At 41.9% G+C, this 14,807-nt stretch overlaps 1 protein-coding gene across 2 annotated transcripts; it reads right to left on the reverse strand.

Moving 5' to 3' along the window:
• Window positions 1–724: 724 nt before the first annotated feature.
• Window positions 725–5,622, reverse strand: TMEM139 (transmembrane protein 139). 2 transcript variants are annotated; one of them, XM_032098834.1, is made up of 4 exons: window positions 5,513–5,622; window positions 5,111–5,275; window positions 3,859–4,167; window positions 725–2,576 (listed from the first exon to the last, which is right to left on the reverse strand). In XM_032098834.1, exons 3-4 carry the CDS (start codon window positions 4,104–4,106, stop codon window positions 2,108–2,110), a joined length of 717 nt encoding a protein of 238 aa, XP_031954725.1. In that variant the 5' UTR covers window positions 4,107–4,167; window positions 5,111–5,275; window positions 5,513–5,622; the 3' UTR covers window positions 725–2,107. The 2 variants fall into 2 exon arrangements, with proteins under 2 accessions (XP_031954725.1, XP_031954726.1); XM_032098835.1 differs by lacking the exon at window positions 5,513–5,622 and adding an exon at window positions 5,420–5,488.
• Between the last annotated feature and the right edge of the window lie 9,185 nt (window positions 5,623–14,807).

Here is a 14,807-nt window from a genome sequence, read left to right on the forward strand (position 1 = left end):
GCTGGTTGCCTGGGAGAAGAGAGCAAACCCCACCTGGCTATAATCTCCTTTCAGGGAGTTGTAGAGAGCAGTAAGGTCTCCCATGAGCCTTCTCCAGGCCAAACAACCCCAGCTCCCTCAGCTGCTCCTCATACAACTTACAAAAAGTCACACAAAGCTTCAGATGGCTGCTCCCTGGTGCACAGGAATTCTACTTGCTAAAGCTTAACACAAGTCCAAAGGCTTGACAACCTTTACAAATGTTGAAGACAAAATTGTACTGATCGTAACTGGTGACATTTTTGACCTTTGTTTTGGCTAGTGTTTAGTTTGTGCTGGTCACCTGAATTTCTTCCTGACTCCTGGCAATTTGGTGCACTCAGACAGGTCCTGAGTTGCCCAGTGTAAGACTCAAAGGTTCTATGCCTGTGTCACATACCTGTGATACCTTTTGGTGACCTTTATTTCATTTCTGTTCGCAGACACAGGAGGGAAATGTAAGTAGTGATTGCCATTAAAGAAATCATGTTGCCTGTATCAGCAAGTTTGTCTCTCATAATACTTCCATGATAGAGGTATCATAATTGCTTCATCAATAATGATAATAAAGTAATTCAGCTGTAGATTCAGAAATTGAACTCCTCTCTTTTTTCTAAGCCAAGGTTATCAAATAAGAAGAATGTAAGCAAAAGAATGGCTTTGTGGAGTGCTTCTTTTGGGAGGAAAAATTAATGATGCCACCAGGAATTTTTAATGCAGTCCTGTTTATTTATAAACAACATAAAAGATCTTTTTTTTTCTTTGAACTATAAAGAATCAAACAATAAGAAATAATTTATTTGCTTCTAGCCTATGGTTTGATGGTTCCTCATATGAATAAAGATGCAGTCATGTGAGCAAGGCTGTGATGAGTCATGTGAGCAAGGCTGTGATGACTGCTGCTCTCCTTCACAGGAGGCTCAGACCACCATTTTTATTTTTTAATTTGGACATTCACCAGACGCAAACGCATCTCTTTTCATGCTGGAGACCACTTTGACACTGCAGAGCTGATCGGTTTAGCTCACCCTTTAAAAAGGCACAGCATCACTGATCAGTGACTGCTAGAACCTGCCTACAGCCTAGAACCGTCATGATGAAGGCCAAATGTGCCTTGGGACTGTTGTCCTCAGGTGCTCTGTGCTGCAGCTGTGACCTCGGCAGACACACTGGACCTTTCCAGAGCCCACAGAGAACTGGAGGAGCTTTGGCCTTTCTGTGCAAGTGCTTGCCATGATGACAATAAAGTGTCTCGTGTTAGAGTACATCTGTAGTACAGCAGAGACATACACCCTGCTGTAGAGCCATGAAGGCTAGTGGTCCAGGCAGAGAATGCTTACATGTGTATGTATCCCATTGCTGGCCTCTCTTGCAGGGGGAAAGCTTATCTCCCTCTTGTCCACCACTGGCTGTGTGGGATGAGATCTTCGTGAACAACCAAAGTCATTTAATGCATACTATCAACCTTTCAACCCTAAGTGACAGGTATCAGGTGGTACCAGCTTCCAGATGCAGTCAGCCACTCTCCCCTCAGTTACAGTCCCATGTAGCACAGTTGAGGATGTGGAGCAGGTGTGGCAGAGGGACAGTAACAAACAGCTTAGACCATAAATTTGTGTTGCTGCAAAACAGCAACTCGAGGACTGCAGGCTTGTTCTCTCTGTAGGGATTTCAGGGTGGCTGATGACCACACAGCACTCAGCAATATTGCTGTTTGCAATGCACAGGCAGATCCTGCTTAGCATTGTTTCTATTCCTCGCCTTTTTCAGGCAGATTCTTCTGGCTGCATCCTACAGTCCTTCTTCAGAGGTCTTTTGGCAACCTTTTCTCTTCTCATGATTTACTTCTCCTCTCCCATAAAAGTGCATCTCCAGTTTGAGAATGCTGCCATATATAACACAACTTTCCTTACAGAGGTTTTAGGTATCTGCCAGGACAAAGCAGTGTGGTATTGCATTGATTTATATTTCGTGCAAAAAGATTCTAGTAACATCAGAAGCTGGGTCTGTAGTTCAACTCTGGTTCAAAGAATGGTGAAACAAACATTTGCATTTTAAGGCAAAGCAATCTCAGCCATTTACCTGCCCTCTAGGAGCATCCTGTATTGGAGTGAGGGTTTGGTTCTGTATGCATAGAAGGTGAAATCAATCCTAATGCAGAGGGCTGGTGAGCATCTTCAAAGACCTCATCACTGATGGCAATCTCATAAGCAGGTGGTGGAGTGAGTGGCTCCACTGGTTCGAACCTGTCTTCAATATCTTTCTCCTCATGGATGTCCGAAACAAACCGCTGCAGTCTTGGAGGCAGCACCAGCTGCAGCTGCATGCTGGAGCCCGTGTCTGTCTCAGGAGTGTGCATTGTGTCTGGTGGCAGTGGCCCCCGGAGAGCCTCCTCCATCATCTCCTGTTGGGCAGAGGATTCAATAACTACATTGTATGGGGGCGGCTCACTCAGCGACAAGGGCACGGAGCCTGGGTTGGATGTAATTGTCCATATTGCTGGAGCTGACATGGTCATCACCTCCTCGTAGGTGGGCGCTTCGTAGGCAGCGTTCACCCTGTGCCAGAGAGCAAGGCCAGATACACTCGTTATTTTACTGCTTAGTTTATGTTTATAGTACAGATCATGGACTGTAGGGACCATGCTACAATCAAAAAATGGGACTGAGGATATCTCATGTGGTATTGCTGTGTAGGATATTCTGCCTCTGAATCAGCTCACCTCTCCAGCCAACTTAATATCTTTCTTACTGGTATAGCAAATAGCTCATCCGACCATTTTCCCACACTCCCCAGAGTAAGTGAAGCTACCCATACTGTTCAGTTCAGTGTCCTAGGCTTAACCTGGTGTCCTCCTACCAGTTAAAATTTATTACTAAGAATTGCTAGTTATCTCATGGAATAAAACAGGACCTAATTTTTTTAATACATTAGCTCAATGTTCATCCATTTTTAAGAAGTGAAGAAAATTAAGTACTTTCATTTAGTTTAAACAAGGACTAATTATTCTGTCTTTAAAAGAATTATCTGCAAAGAAAAAATATTACTTTAGAGACATTTTTCTTTTCAGGTCATATTTTTAAATAAAAAGATACTAGTTTTCTTCAAGTATGCCCCCAAACTAGCAAAGCCCAATATAGACTTTTTAATATGGTCTTTCTAAAAATAAACACTGTATTTAGGAATATCAAGTCATTTATGCATGTGGATAGTGATTATCTGCATTATACAAGGAAGCAAGGCTACAAATAAAGTCCAACTCTTCAAGGACAATAGGCAAACTGGGGTTAGATTGGGCAATGCTGAGAACCTGCAAATGCACATGAAGCCAAAAAGAAGTGGAAATATTCAGAGCATCTAAAAATCAGGGGGTTTATTACTGCCAAGCTGGGATTTTAAGAGTGAAAACACACCCAGTTGCAGGTTTCTCTTAAAGTTTGCCGAGAAACAGTTGCTCTAGATATAAGGTTTATAGAGCTAAACCCAAATAAGATTTGGTATTGCTTCAGCATTTTTTCTTTTTCCTTGTCTGACTCATTGTTTGGAAAGCCTCAATTACTCAAAAAAAAATAAAATGGGCCTGGATTGGTTTAACATTGGCAAGTTTTAGCAAATCAGTTCCCAGGGGGAAGAAAATATATCATATCATAAAAGGTACAGGACATGTGTGGCACTGACATTTGCAACCTCTACGTCAATAATGAGGGAAAACCACCCGAAAAGAACTTTGGTCTTTGGGAACGGAGTCTGCGTTTGGTGCCTCAGAGGAAGGGCTGCAAAAGGGTGTGTAAAACGGCCAAGAGCGAGGTGAGAAAGAGGAGTAACCAGGTTGCTGCTTACCCTGCTTGGCTTTGCCTGTTTGGAGGTATTTCATTTGCGTCATGCTGGTGTTGATTCCTCAGGTAACACTCGACAAACATACTCAGCAAATAGCCGACCAGGCACACTCCCCCTACCCCGAGGAAGAAATAGCCTACGGGGTTGATGTTAGAGGAAATGGCCAGCATGGTGACCCCGATGAGAAGAGCAGCAGTGAACAGAAGCAGCAAGGTTTGGCGGATGTTCTTCCAGCGTGTCTCTAACCACATGGCAGAAGGGATGGTGGTAGCAGGCACTTGAGAACAGATGGGCACTTAAAGGGACAGACATCTGTGGAAGATGGAACAGTTTTTTCAACATGAAACATGAGCATTTAAATAGATTTATAAGCATTGTGACTGAAGTAAGAACATACACGCTCGAGTACATGCACGTATATCATAAGCCTCGGAAATCTGTGCACACCAATGTAAACATACTAGAATTTCCTGTGTGCATGCATATTGAATAGCTGGAATACTTGGACACAACTGCAAAACATAAAATGCAGAAATAGACCATCAGCACTTATTACCAGGCATATCTAAAAAGCTCTGGCTTAACAGGGATGCAGATTGAGGTTACTGCAAAAGCAAGACACAGAATAACTTTAAGGGTTAATTCTAGGACATTTGTGCCTTGCATAATGAACATTCAAATACTCATTCAGGTCCCGGAAGAAAAGCAGCATTATTTAATGGGCCTGTCTGCCCTGGTAAATTGAGCATCTAACTTCAGTGTAGCACTAGAGCAGTAATGTAACTTTAGGTTCTGGATATAGCTGGGTATGTGTGCTTTTGTAAAATGTAGGCATTTATTTGAGTATTTGCCTGTATCCTCAGTTCTTTCTCTGCTGATGTGCTTTTTTTTGCTCTGTTCTCAGACAGGAGAGCCTTTCCTGACCCCCATTCCAAACCCCATTTCTGTGAAAGAGACAGCAGTTGCCACTGTGTGCAGGCAATATGGAATGAATACCAGGGATCTGTGGCATTCAAGAACACCATAATTAAGGAGCTGTCTTGCATGTGTTATACTAATCTACATCTATCTGGCTGTTTTGGTGAAGACCTCTTTGAAGGAAAAAGCATGACACAATGGGCATATTTTTTATGAATATGCATCTCCAAACAAATACAGTTTTTTATAGCTCCATGTTACATTGTGTGCTTTCCCCTCACTACAGCAAAAATAGTTAAGTGTATATACACAAAAGAAACACATTTTTTCTACTTACCAGAAAGAGGTTTTGGTAGGTACGAGCAGTCATGTTTTAACTTCTCTCCTCATCACAAGAAAAAATGTGCACTGCTGCTTCCCGTTCTGACCCGAGAATAGAACACCAGCTAAAACTCTCCCTTCCTTCTTCTGAGTTTTTCGGTAGGGAGAACAATGAAGATTTCTTTGGAAAATAAAAGTCAGAAACTAGTGAATATGGGAAGATACCAACTGATGGGAAGATCTCATTGTATGAGTTTTGTGTGGGAAAGTAGAATCTCCGTTTTCCAGGTTCTGAATCCAAAGCAGTTTCTAGACGATCACATACCTCCTACTCTTTTGCAGCTCTTCTCGGTCTGTCCCACAAAAGCAGGAAACTCATTAGGAAAGAGGGCGGAGTGAGCAGTGGGGGAGTGCTTACCTGTGTCGTATCTGTTTGGTCTGCTTTACTTCAATGAGAGAAACTGCCCTGAAAATTCCGGGTTTTTCCCCACGTAGCAAAGGAATCTTGATCTCTGCCTCACAAAGCAGGAACAACTGCCTGCCCAGCCCACATCATGTGGCCCACGCATAAATCTATTTATGACTTCTGTAAAATGTAAATTCATATGCTTGTCCTGATCGAGTGCTGTTTGTCAAATGTTGTTTTATGCCCTCTTTGATTTTACAACCAAAAGGGAAAAAAACGGGGCAAGAGGTTATTATTTCACAGAAGGCTGAGTTAAAAACATTTTTACTCCCTGATGTATCTGGGAATGAGAGGTAATGATAAGCAGCAGAACTGAATTAGGTACTGAATTACTTCTGTTACCTGAACCTTTCGTGTGTGTCTGAAAATTAGAATAGAATAGAATAGAATAGAATAATTTCAGTTGGAAGGGACCTACATCTACCCCAATTCCCCACCTGCTTCAGGGCTAACCAGAAGCTAAAGCATGTTATTAAGGGCATTGTCCAAATGCCTCTTAAACACTGCCAGGCTTGAAGTATTGACCATCTCTCTAGGAAGCCTGTTCCAGTGTCTGACCACACTCTAGGTAAAGAAATGCTTCCTGACACAGCTTTGAGCCATCTCTACTTGTCCTGTCACTGGATCCCTGGGAGAAGGAATCAGCACCTCCCTCTCCCTTTCCCTTCCTCAGGGAGCTGCAGAGAGCAAGGGGGCCGCCCCTCATCCTCTCTTTTCTCCAAACTGGACAAACCCAGAGCCCTTAGCCGCTCCTCACAGGACACACCTTCCAGCCCTTTCACCAGCTTTGTTGCCCTCCTCTGCACACATTCAAAGACTTTCACACCCCTCTGAAGTGGCGGCGTCCAGAACTGTTGCCAGCACTCCGGGTGAGGCTGCGCCAATGCTCCCATGAGTCCTTCCCTATTCACAAATAGCAAGTCTAGGAGGGCATCTTTATTAGTTGTCTCACTGAGTATCTGTGACAAGAAGTTATTTCCTGCAAACTTCAGGAATTTCCTAGATGTGCTCATCTAAGCAATTTGTTATTCCCAGCTGATGTCTGGGAAGTTGGAATCTTCCATAGGGGTAAGGGCTGCTGATCAAGAGATTTCTCTTAAATGTCCTTAGAACTCATCAGTGCTTACCTCACTGTAAGTTCTTGAACACTACAGGATGAATTATCTCCAGGAGCAGGCTGGAGCTCATGGTTGGGTGTCTGTAACAGGAAGATGCACAACTGCTAAATGTTTATTAATAGTATTTAGTTTGGAAGTTTAGACCAACAAGAATCACATGAGGTTTAACAAAGATAAATGTAAAGTCATGCAGGGACAGAATAATCCCAAGCAGCAGTACAGGCTGGGGCCAGACTGACTGGGATGCAGCTCTGCTGGAATAAACTTGGTGGACGTGATGAAAGGGAAGCTCAACAGGAGTCAGCAGTGTGCCCTTGAAGCAATGAAGGTAAACTTGTGTCCTGGGCTGCATCAGTACGAGGGTAATGAACAGATCAAGGGGTGGGATTATTCTGCGCAGCACTTGTTAGGACATACCTGAAATATTGTGTACAGTTTTGGTCCCCCCAGTTTGGATGTGATCTGAAAAACTGGATATGATCTGGTGAATGCTTTGAGGGTTGGAGAACTTTGACAACTTAAAGAGGTTGGATTTGTACAGCCAAGAGGAGAGAAGGCTTGGGCAGGTGGTAAGTGTCTACTCAGAGTTTTCTAAGAGTAGTAGGTAGTTGCAGAGAGGAGGGAGGGAGTCTTCATGAGAGTACATGGTGACAGCATAAGAGGCAACAGGAAAAAGGGTAAGTGCCTCTAGATATAATAAAAACAGTCTTTAATGTGAAGACAGCAAAATGCCATTACTTGCCCAGAGAAATGGAGGAATCCTCTTGACTGGAAATACTCAAGACAGAGCTGAGTCCAGGGCCCAGCTTTCAGTAAGAGGTTGGATCAGATCATCTGCCTTTCCAGCCTAGACTTGTCAGTGTTTCTATGTTTTGAATATTTTCTCCTTATAATTGCCTTTTTGGCGGCTGACAGATAAAGGACCTTTAGCTTTGATTGTTGTCCATTCTTTGCTTTCAAGAGAATTCTTTTGAAGAGGGCAGACTTAACACCCACATAAAGGGGAGAAAGTCAGGAGTCTGGTGTGTAGCATGTCATTTTGCAAGGCTATTATTTAGATGGAAAATATGATTTCCGTTTTGGGTTGGCTGGTGTTGAGAACACCTTAACTGCTAAGGAAGATTTGAGAAAACTGTTTTGACAGCCTCTTTACACAGGCATCATGACTGACCCATGGTGGAATCTGCACATGTCGGTACAAACAGCAACTACCTTCTACTCAGTGTAGCTGGTGGTTGTTAGAAACATTCCTCAGAGAGAAAAGATTTATATCCTACTGATTTGAGGAGGTAATTAAAGTTATTCCTCCTGCCTGTTCTGTGTTTCCTCCTGTCCTCCTTTCAGTGATTCAGTGCTCAGGTGATCTCTTGCTGAACCAGCCCAGCCATCTCAGCTAGTGGGAAAGTACTTACATTTTTCCAAAGTGAATTTACTTGACTTAATCTACTCGTTGTATCATCTAACCATTAGTTCCCCATTAAAGGGAAGCAATAGGAATGCATAGCCAGAGTGGTGGAGGAGAAGGGAGGAAGAGTGGGAATAATTTCCAGGGCTGTAGTGGCTGTCATTTGATTGACTTGACCCAAACCATTGGAGTAGAAGGAAATTCCTCCTTTTTGGATGGAGTAAGCCCACAGAAAGGTGTAGAATCTAAGACTCATTTTTTACTCAGCAAAGCCTGTTAGATGTATCATGGATTACCAGCTCAGCCTGATGACTTTAGACAACTCCTAGCTCTGGTATGTACACTGACTACTGTCCAAAGGCCCCAACAATCTGACCATTGTTGAATCCCCCTTGTTAGTTCCTATAGAAGGCACTTCAGCTGTGTGGAGGGAGCTGAGGCACTTTGCTTGTCTGCACATTCTCCTGTGGGGAGTAGGCACTGCTTTGGGGCTGGATCTTTTTGCTAAGTTAATAGAAAGTCAGAAAGGTGAATAAATGCTTCATTATTTGGTGGAAAACTACTTCTGTGATTGGAAAGGCTGTATTTGATTTGTGGATAGATAGAAAGATGTTGGTTTTGCTGGCAATCTGTATAGTAGTTTTGATAAGTGCACAATTTTTAAAAATACTCTTAGTTATGAAATATCAGGATGAAAAAGGCTAGAAATGGTAGGTCTTTGTTGAATTGCTTGTTGTTCGTATTGATTGCATCAGTTTATTTCTGTTGAAGTTCGGAGTTCAGTAACTCCTGTAGAGTTTACCCATGCAGTTCATGGATGACTGTGCTGAATCTTTAGGAATTATTTCTATTTATTTACAAGCACGCATAAAACAACAGTACTTTATGATGCAGCTGTGTGTGCATTAGTTGAACATGTTTATAATGTGACACATACTGCTTTATTGGTCTGAGGATACAAAGCAGGATAAATTCCTGTGAACTAACCTTTGCAATATGTTTTCTAGCAGAAAAGTGCTTCTACATGAGGCCTTTTAGCATTTCTGAAGGACTTCGGAAATTTTTATCTGTCTGCTGTTATGGTTCTCTCCATAGTCTGGTTGCATCAAGAAGTCTCTGGTGATTAAAAGGCACAGAAAATGTAGTGGGGCTTGGGTAAGGCCTAAGAGATATCACTCTGCAGGGTTTGTTAAACAAGGTGTTGAAGCCTGGGAGAGTAAACAAGGACATTTATCCTGCCATCCTAAACTGTCTCCCTTTCATGTGCAGTAGAGATTTTTTTTTTTTCAGAAAGCTTTCTGTTCTTTGTTGTTTGGTCATACTGTGGGAACCTTCATTTAACAGCATATTTCTTCAGTTAGGATCGTGAATTTATTTTTTTTATTCTTTCTTTGTTTCTTCCAGTATCTTGTTGTCAGCCTCTAGGAAGCATTTCACCTTTCCCCTGTTTCATCTCACTATCTACTCAACCTCCTGCCCCAACTGCTACTAATTAACTTAGTACCTACAGTAAGCTCAGTTATCAGCTTGGTATGCAGAGAAGCTTGCTTTATTCCCAAGGGCTTGTGACGTGCACGATTATTCTGACTGTAATCGCTAAGTCTGTTCTTCCCCATAACCTTGTCCTGAGCAATTTCTGAGAACCTGAGCAAGTACTGGGGACAAAGTCTTACTGAGCCACCTTTTCCAGTCTTGTCTGTCTATTCTTTTGTCCCCCAGGTTTTACATAGTCACTTTTGTGACTAAGCAAATTGCATCACTGCATTTTATCTAGAGAGATCATGGGGCAGTCATAAACTCTGGTTGATGTTTCTGGTCAGTTTAATGTTTTAGGCAGGAGAAAGCAAAACCCCAAGGAAAGCGAAATGCCTATGCTTGGATATTCAAAATATGTATGTAACTTTGGAAAAACTGTTTGTGTTTGACCTGCCAGAGCGTAATGGTCATACACTTCTTGGGAACTGACAGTCTCTGTTTCCTTCCAGTTTATTCCAGTTCTTACAGGACAGTGATTGGAAGTTATATGCGTAGTCACTGTGTGGTGGGGTTTTTTTTGGCATGGCTGTCTTCTACCTGCAGTGGCTTTTCTCTGTAGATCAGGGATGAGATGTGGTCACAGAAGGACTGATATTACACAAAGAGCTTCTACTGCTACTATTAATTCCTCAGCTGTCTTAAGGATGCCTGAAAAGCGTAAATGTACAGAGATTTATTACCACCGTCCTAGGCCCTAGGGTATATCACCGTGTCCCGCAGCCATGGGGAGGAGGAGGAGAGAAGATCCAGCAGGCAGGAATTGTGCAGCAAGATTGATTTATTTAATTATTTTACAAACTCTTTTATAGACTTTTTTCTTCATAGTCTAATTGGACAAAGGATCAGCCACCCCTTGGGTGATTGGCTAAAATCCTAAAACATCCATTGTCAAAATATTTTCCTACTGTACTATAAGCAAGACTTTTCAAGGCTGCAGGTGTTTGGTTGTTTACATAACTCTGCTCCTCTTCTGTGTGAGAGAAAAGTCTCTCATGGGCTTAGAAAATAGCAAGAAAATCCTTGCTAGCAGAATTCTTGTATCCACAGAGATTGAGTCAGAGACAATTGTTATGTTGTGCAGAACTAAAGGATTTCTCTTTTCTGAAAGTGGGGAGTCGCATTTAAGATGTGAAATGTTTTCAGGGCTGTCTGCACACCTTACATTCCTAAGTATTTAAAATTAATAAAGCAGCACCTCCTTTTCCTGCCGGGAGAGGAACAGAAAAGAAACAAGCATTTACCAAGATGATATGAGGGGTTTTATATCCTCTTACAGACTTTTAAACTCACTCACATCAGGTTTTGCTTTTTCTCTGGGAAGAAAAAAAAAAAGTGAAGTCTAGAAACTTCCTCATCTTTTTGTTCTGAGTTCTCCTTAGGGCAAGCACTTTAAAATTGTGAGGTTTCATTAGCACTGGTAAAACTTTCTGCAGCTGGTTTAGTTTAATAATAGAGCCCAGCCTGGTCTAAATTATTTACTTTTTGCTGGAAGACTTTCTACACTTGTGTAGAATCTGCACACTGCAGTACTTCTACTGAGATGTTACTGTATGTGGGATTTAAATTAGCAGTACGCACTTCTCTTAAGAATTCCACCCTGGTGACTGAAATGCTACTAAATGGAACACTACAGTGACCTCTCCTCTCTTGTTAATTTAGAGATCCTAATGTGGATCAGACAGAGGACAAAATGGCTGTGACTAAATGTCAAGAAGGAGGGCATTTAAAATCCTACTGCCACAATATGGTGAAAGAATCACGTGGAATACTGTGGAAATTTCCATAGTGTGGAAAGAGCAAGTGAGCAGAAAGAAATAGTTGTAAGATGAAACTAATGACTCAATTGAGAATAGTTAAAAGAACACAGGAAGATAATTTGCTGTCATTCTAGACTGTACTAGGTGTCTCTGGAAAGAAGAGAAAATAAAACCTGTGTGTGCTGAGCAGCTTTACTGTGGAACATTCCTTTTCTCCAGACGTAATTTCACCATTCTAAAATAGGAAAGTTTTCAGCCAAAGGACATGAGATGCAGTGAGAAAAGTTAATGTGTAATTGCCGCAGAGTTTCTGTTCCTTATCTTCCTCCCTGGTCCTAGCGACATGTTCTTGCTGCTTACGTTGCCAAACCTGTTATATGCTGGAGCCCTCCCTGACATGTTCGGAATTGCTAACAGGGCATAAACAAGTAAAAAGGGAAAAAATGCTATTTTCTCTTGTGTCAATACACTAACAGTCACAAAAACATGTAGGAAGCACCAGTATGGCCACAGGAGAGGAGAAAGGACCTCATAGCCTATTTCTGTGTTGAAGAAAGGGGGATGCCCTTTTCCTTTCAACAGCATTAGATGGTTTTTGCTAGGGAATCACACACGAAATATTTGGGAATTACCACCCAACAGTAAAATACAGTATACTTGGGTTGGAATTCAGCGACTATGCAACTCACTGTGGACTAAAACATAATAGACATGAGAAGATGAGAAAGAGGTTGAAGTGCCTGTTGCAGAATGTAGATTCCTGAACAGGAATTTGGCATCGTTTCCTGTCACTAGTGGGGCCCACAGTGTCTCTCCATAAGGTGCTCCTACATTCCTATTCTATAATGTTGCACTTTCTTCAGATTTTTTCAGTGAATAGTGGGGTGGGAGAATGGGGAAAGTGTTGCCAGACAGAGAAATCACGTAACTATTTTATTGATGAGTTGTGCTTAGGAGAAGAAGAGTACACTGCTGTTATTGGTACTGGTCCCTCTCTGAGTGCTGTGCTTTGTAGCAAATATAGCACAGAATCCCACGTGCTCCTTGATGCCTGTTCTCAGCCTAAGGTGCTCATAGTCTAAAGCAAGTGTGACAAAGCCACAGAATAATTTACCTATGGAAGACCAGACAAAGATTACCTAGTATGAAAAGAAACTCCAACAAAGAAAAGAAAAATTAATAAAATCTATTTTAGTAAAGATAGGTTTTGCCTGAAAACTAGATCTATAACTGGAATCCTTTTTTTTTTTTCTTCATTAGATATTCTCCACTCAAAGGCAACACTGTTTCAGCCTAGTTTTACCACTAGCTTTCACTGCACTTCGCTCCAGCCACATACCATAAAGGCAGCACACCTCAGAGAGAGGAAACTCAATCTGGTTCCTTTTTCTGCCTCAGGAAAAATGGGTATTATATTTCAGTTACATCCCTGCAAATAGGCATTCACAGGAGTCAGTGAAAGAGCAAATATGTAATTTTATGAAAGCAAATAGTCACATGAGCTGAAAGGAACATAGTTTTTATCTTGGCATGGTTCCTCATTCTGAGCTGTCAGTTTATTTAGTGATACAGCCAAGTTTTGTCCAGTTCTGGCATGGATTTGCATTCCTAATGGACACTGCCAAATTAGCAAGAGCACATGATAATGCATTTCTGGTATGTGCCATTGTCATGCCTTGTAGTGTTGCAGTTTGTATGGCATCTGCATTGTCACTCTGGTACATTCTAGAATGTCATTGTGACAATGTTTCAGATGTTTGTTCCTGTGGGGGCAAACGACTGTTTCCAAGGTCAACCATCAGCTGCAGGGACAGCGTCATAAAAGCAGCACACCACATCACTGCCAGTCCAGCCTGCTCCTTGTAAATTAGCACTGTGAAAGCAAGACACCACCTTTTGCTTTCTCCTGAGGCAGCAGCAGTAGTGATCCTGCAACTCCTATTCTTTGTGAAGGGGAACTCTGCATTATCAAGGCTTCTGTTGCTGAGAGATAGCTTTCTAGTTCACTGTAGGCAACAAAAAACCAGGACACTCAATATGCAGAATCAACTGCATATCTGGTTGAAGTGACAGCTTTGAGAATTTATTAATGGTGATGAGTGTGTAAGTCTGCTTGTTCCACACTGTACCGGTTTCATGAGAAAGCATTGACTGGTTGCAAAGGGTCTTTCTGTGAAAATGAGAAGATTGCCATGGAAGGGAGAATTTCAGGGTGGAGTGGTCATAGTTTGTGGACATTTGTGTTGAAGTGAAGTCATATTTGATGCTGAAGATGATCCTTGTGATGGTGCCTCTGTTTCTTGAGAAGAGTTGCTAGTTTAGTGGCTATTGGCAACCTTTGATTCATAGAACTATTCTGTGAAATCCCTTGCAGATGAAAGATGTCAGAGTGAGTCATGAGAGGTGAAAGCTCTCATTGACACTTGGTGTATGAGAGATCATAGTCTTGGCTGAAGAGATTTCTTTGACTATATTGGCAGTACTGATGAGGTATATATTCTCCTTCACTGCCTGCTCTGTTCCTCCCTGCTTCCTCCAAATATGTCTCCAAATGTCTTCTTTGATTAAAAATAAAAGGATAATAGTCTTTTATCAGTATCACCATTATATGACCCTTTACTTCTCACATTTGAATGTGTGCCAGTATGTGACACCCAGAGCTCTCACAAGTTTCCAGCCTACACCTGCTTGAGATCCATTGATATTGACTAAATCTCCAGGTTTCCATTAATATTGATGAAGTTTCCAAGTTTCTGATACATGGTGGTGCTCCTTTTACTCAGATTCTCCTCCTGATGAAGCTACTCAGCAACAACTTTCACCATCACCAAGACTTCCTAAATTTGTACTTCAGACACTGTTATGGCATGGACATTTGGCCATCTGAAGAAAAGATAAAGGGCCTCCATGATGAGAGCTGACTCCTCTGCTTCCTTGGCAATATTATGTTCACCTGCTGTTTTTAAATGATATTTGCAAATCAGGGGACAGGGCAGAATGAGGATTGTATGGAGATGAACTGATTTTCAATTTCCTATGAGCACTGTAAAGGCCAGATGATTTTTATTTATGCAAAACCCCTGACAATTGTTTGCTTGTATTGAGGACTGCATGTCTTGCTTCTGCTTGCTGCTTTCCTCTTGCAATCCTACCCTGAAGTGTCGTTCCATGGCAGCCCAGCTACGGTGAACTTCATTAAGCCTGCCTCACAATTTCTAAAATTCTGAACCTCAAGTACATGAAACTGGCACCATCAGTATCTGCCATGTCAACACACTTCCATTATGGGGCTGGAGAAGGCAGAGATATGTTCATTTCCAAAGAAAGGCTTGGTACAGAGATTATGTTTATGCTCCTATTTTATATTTCGTTGATTTGGAGGGCGAATATTTTTTCTTACAAGTTGTGCTGAAACTAATAGGACAAACACG

Source organism: Corvus moneduloides, chromosome 2 (genome assembly GCF_009650955.1).
Source record: "Corvus moneduloides isolate bCorMon1 chromosome 2, bCorMon1.pri, whole genome shotgun sequence".
NCBI classification, from domain to species: Eukaryota; Metazoa; Chordata; class Aves; order Passeriformes; family Corvidae; genus Corvus; species Corvus moneduloides.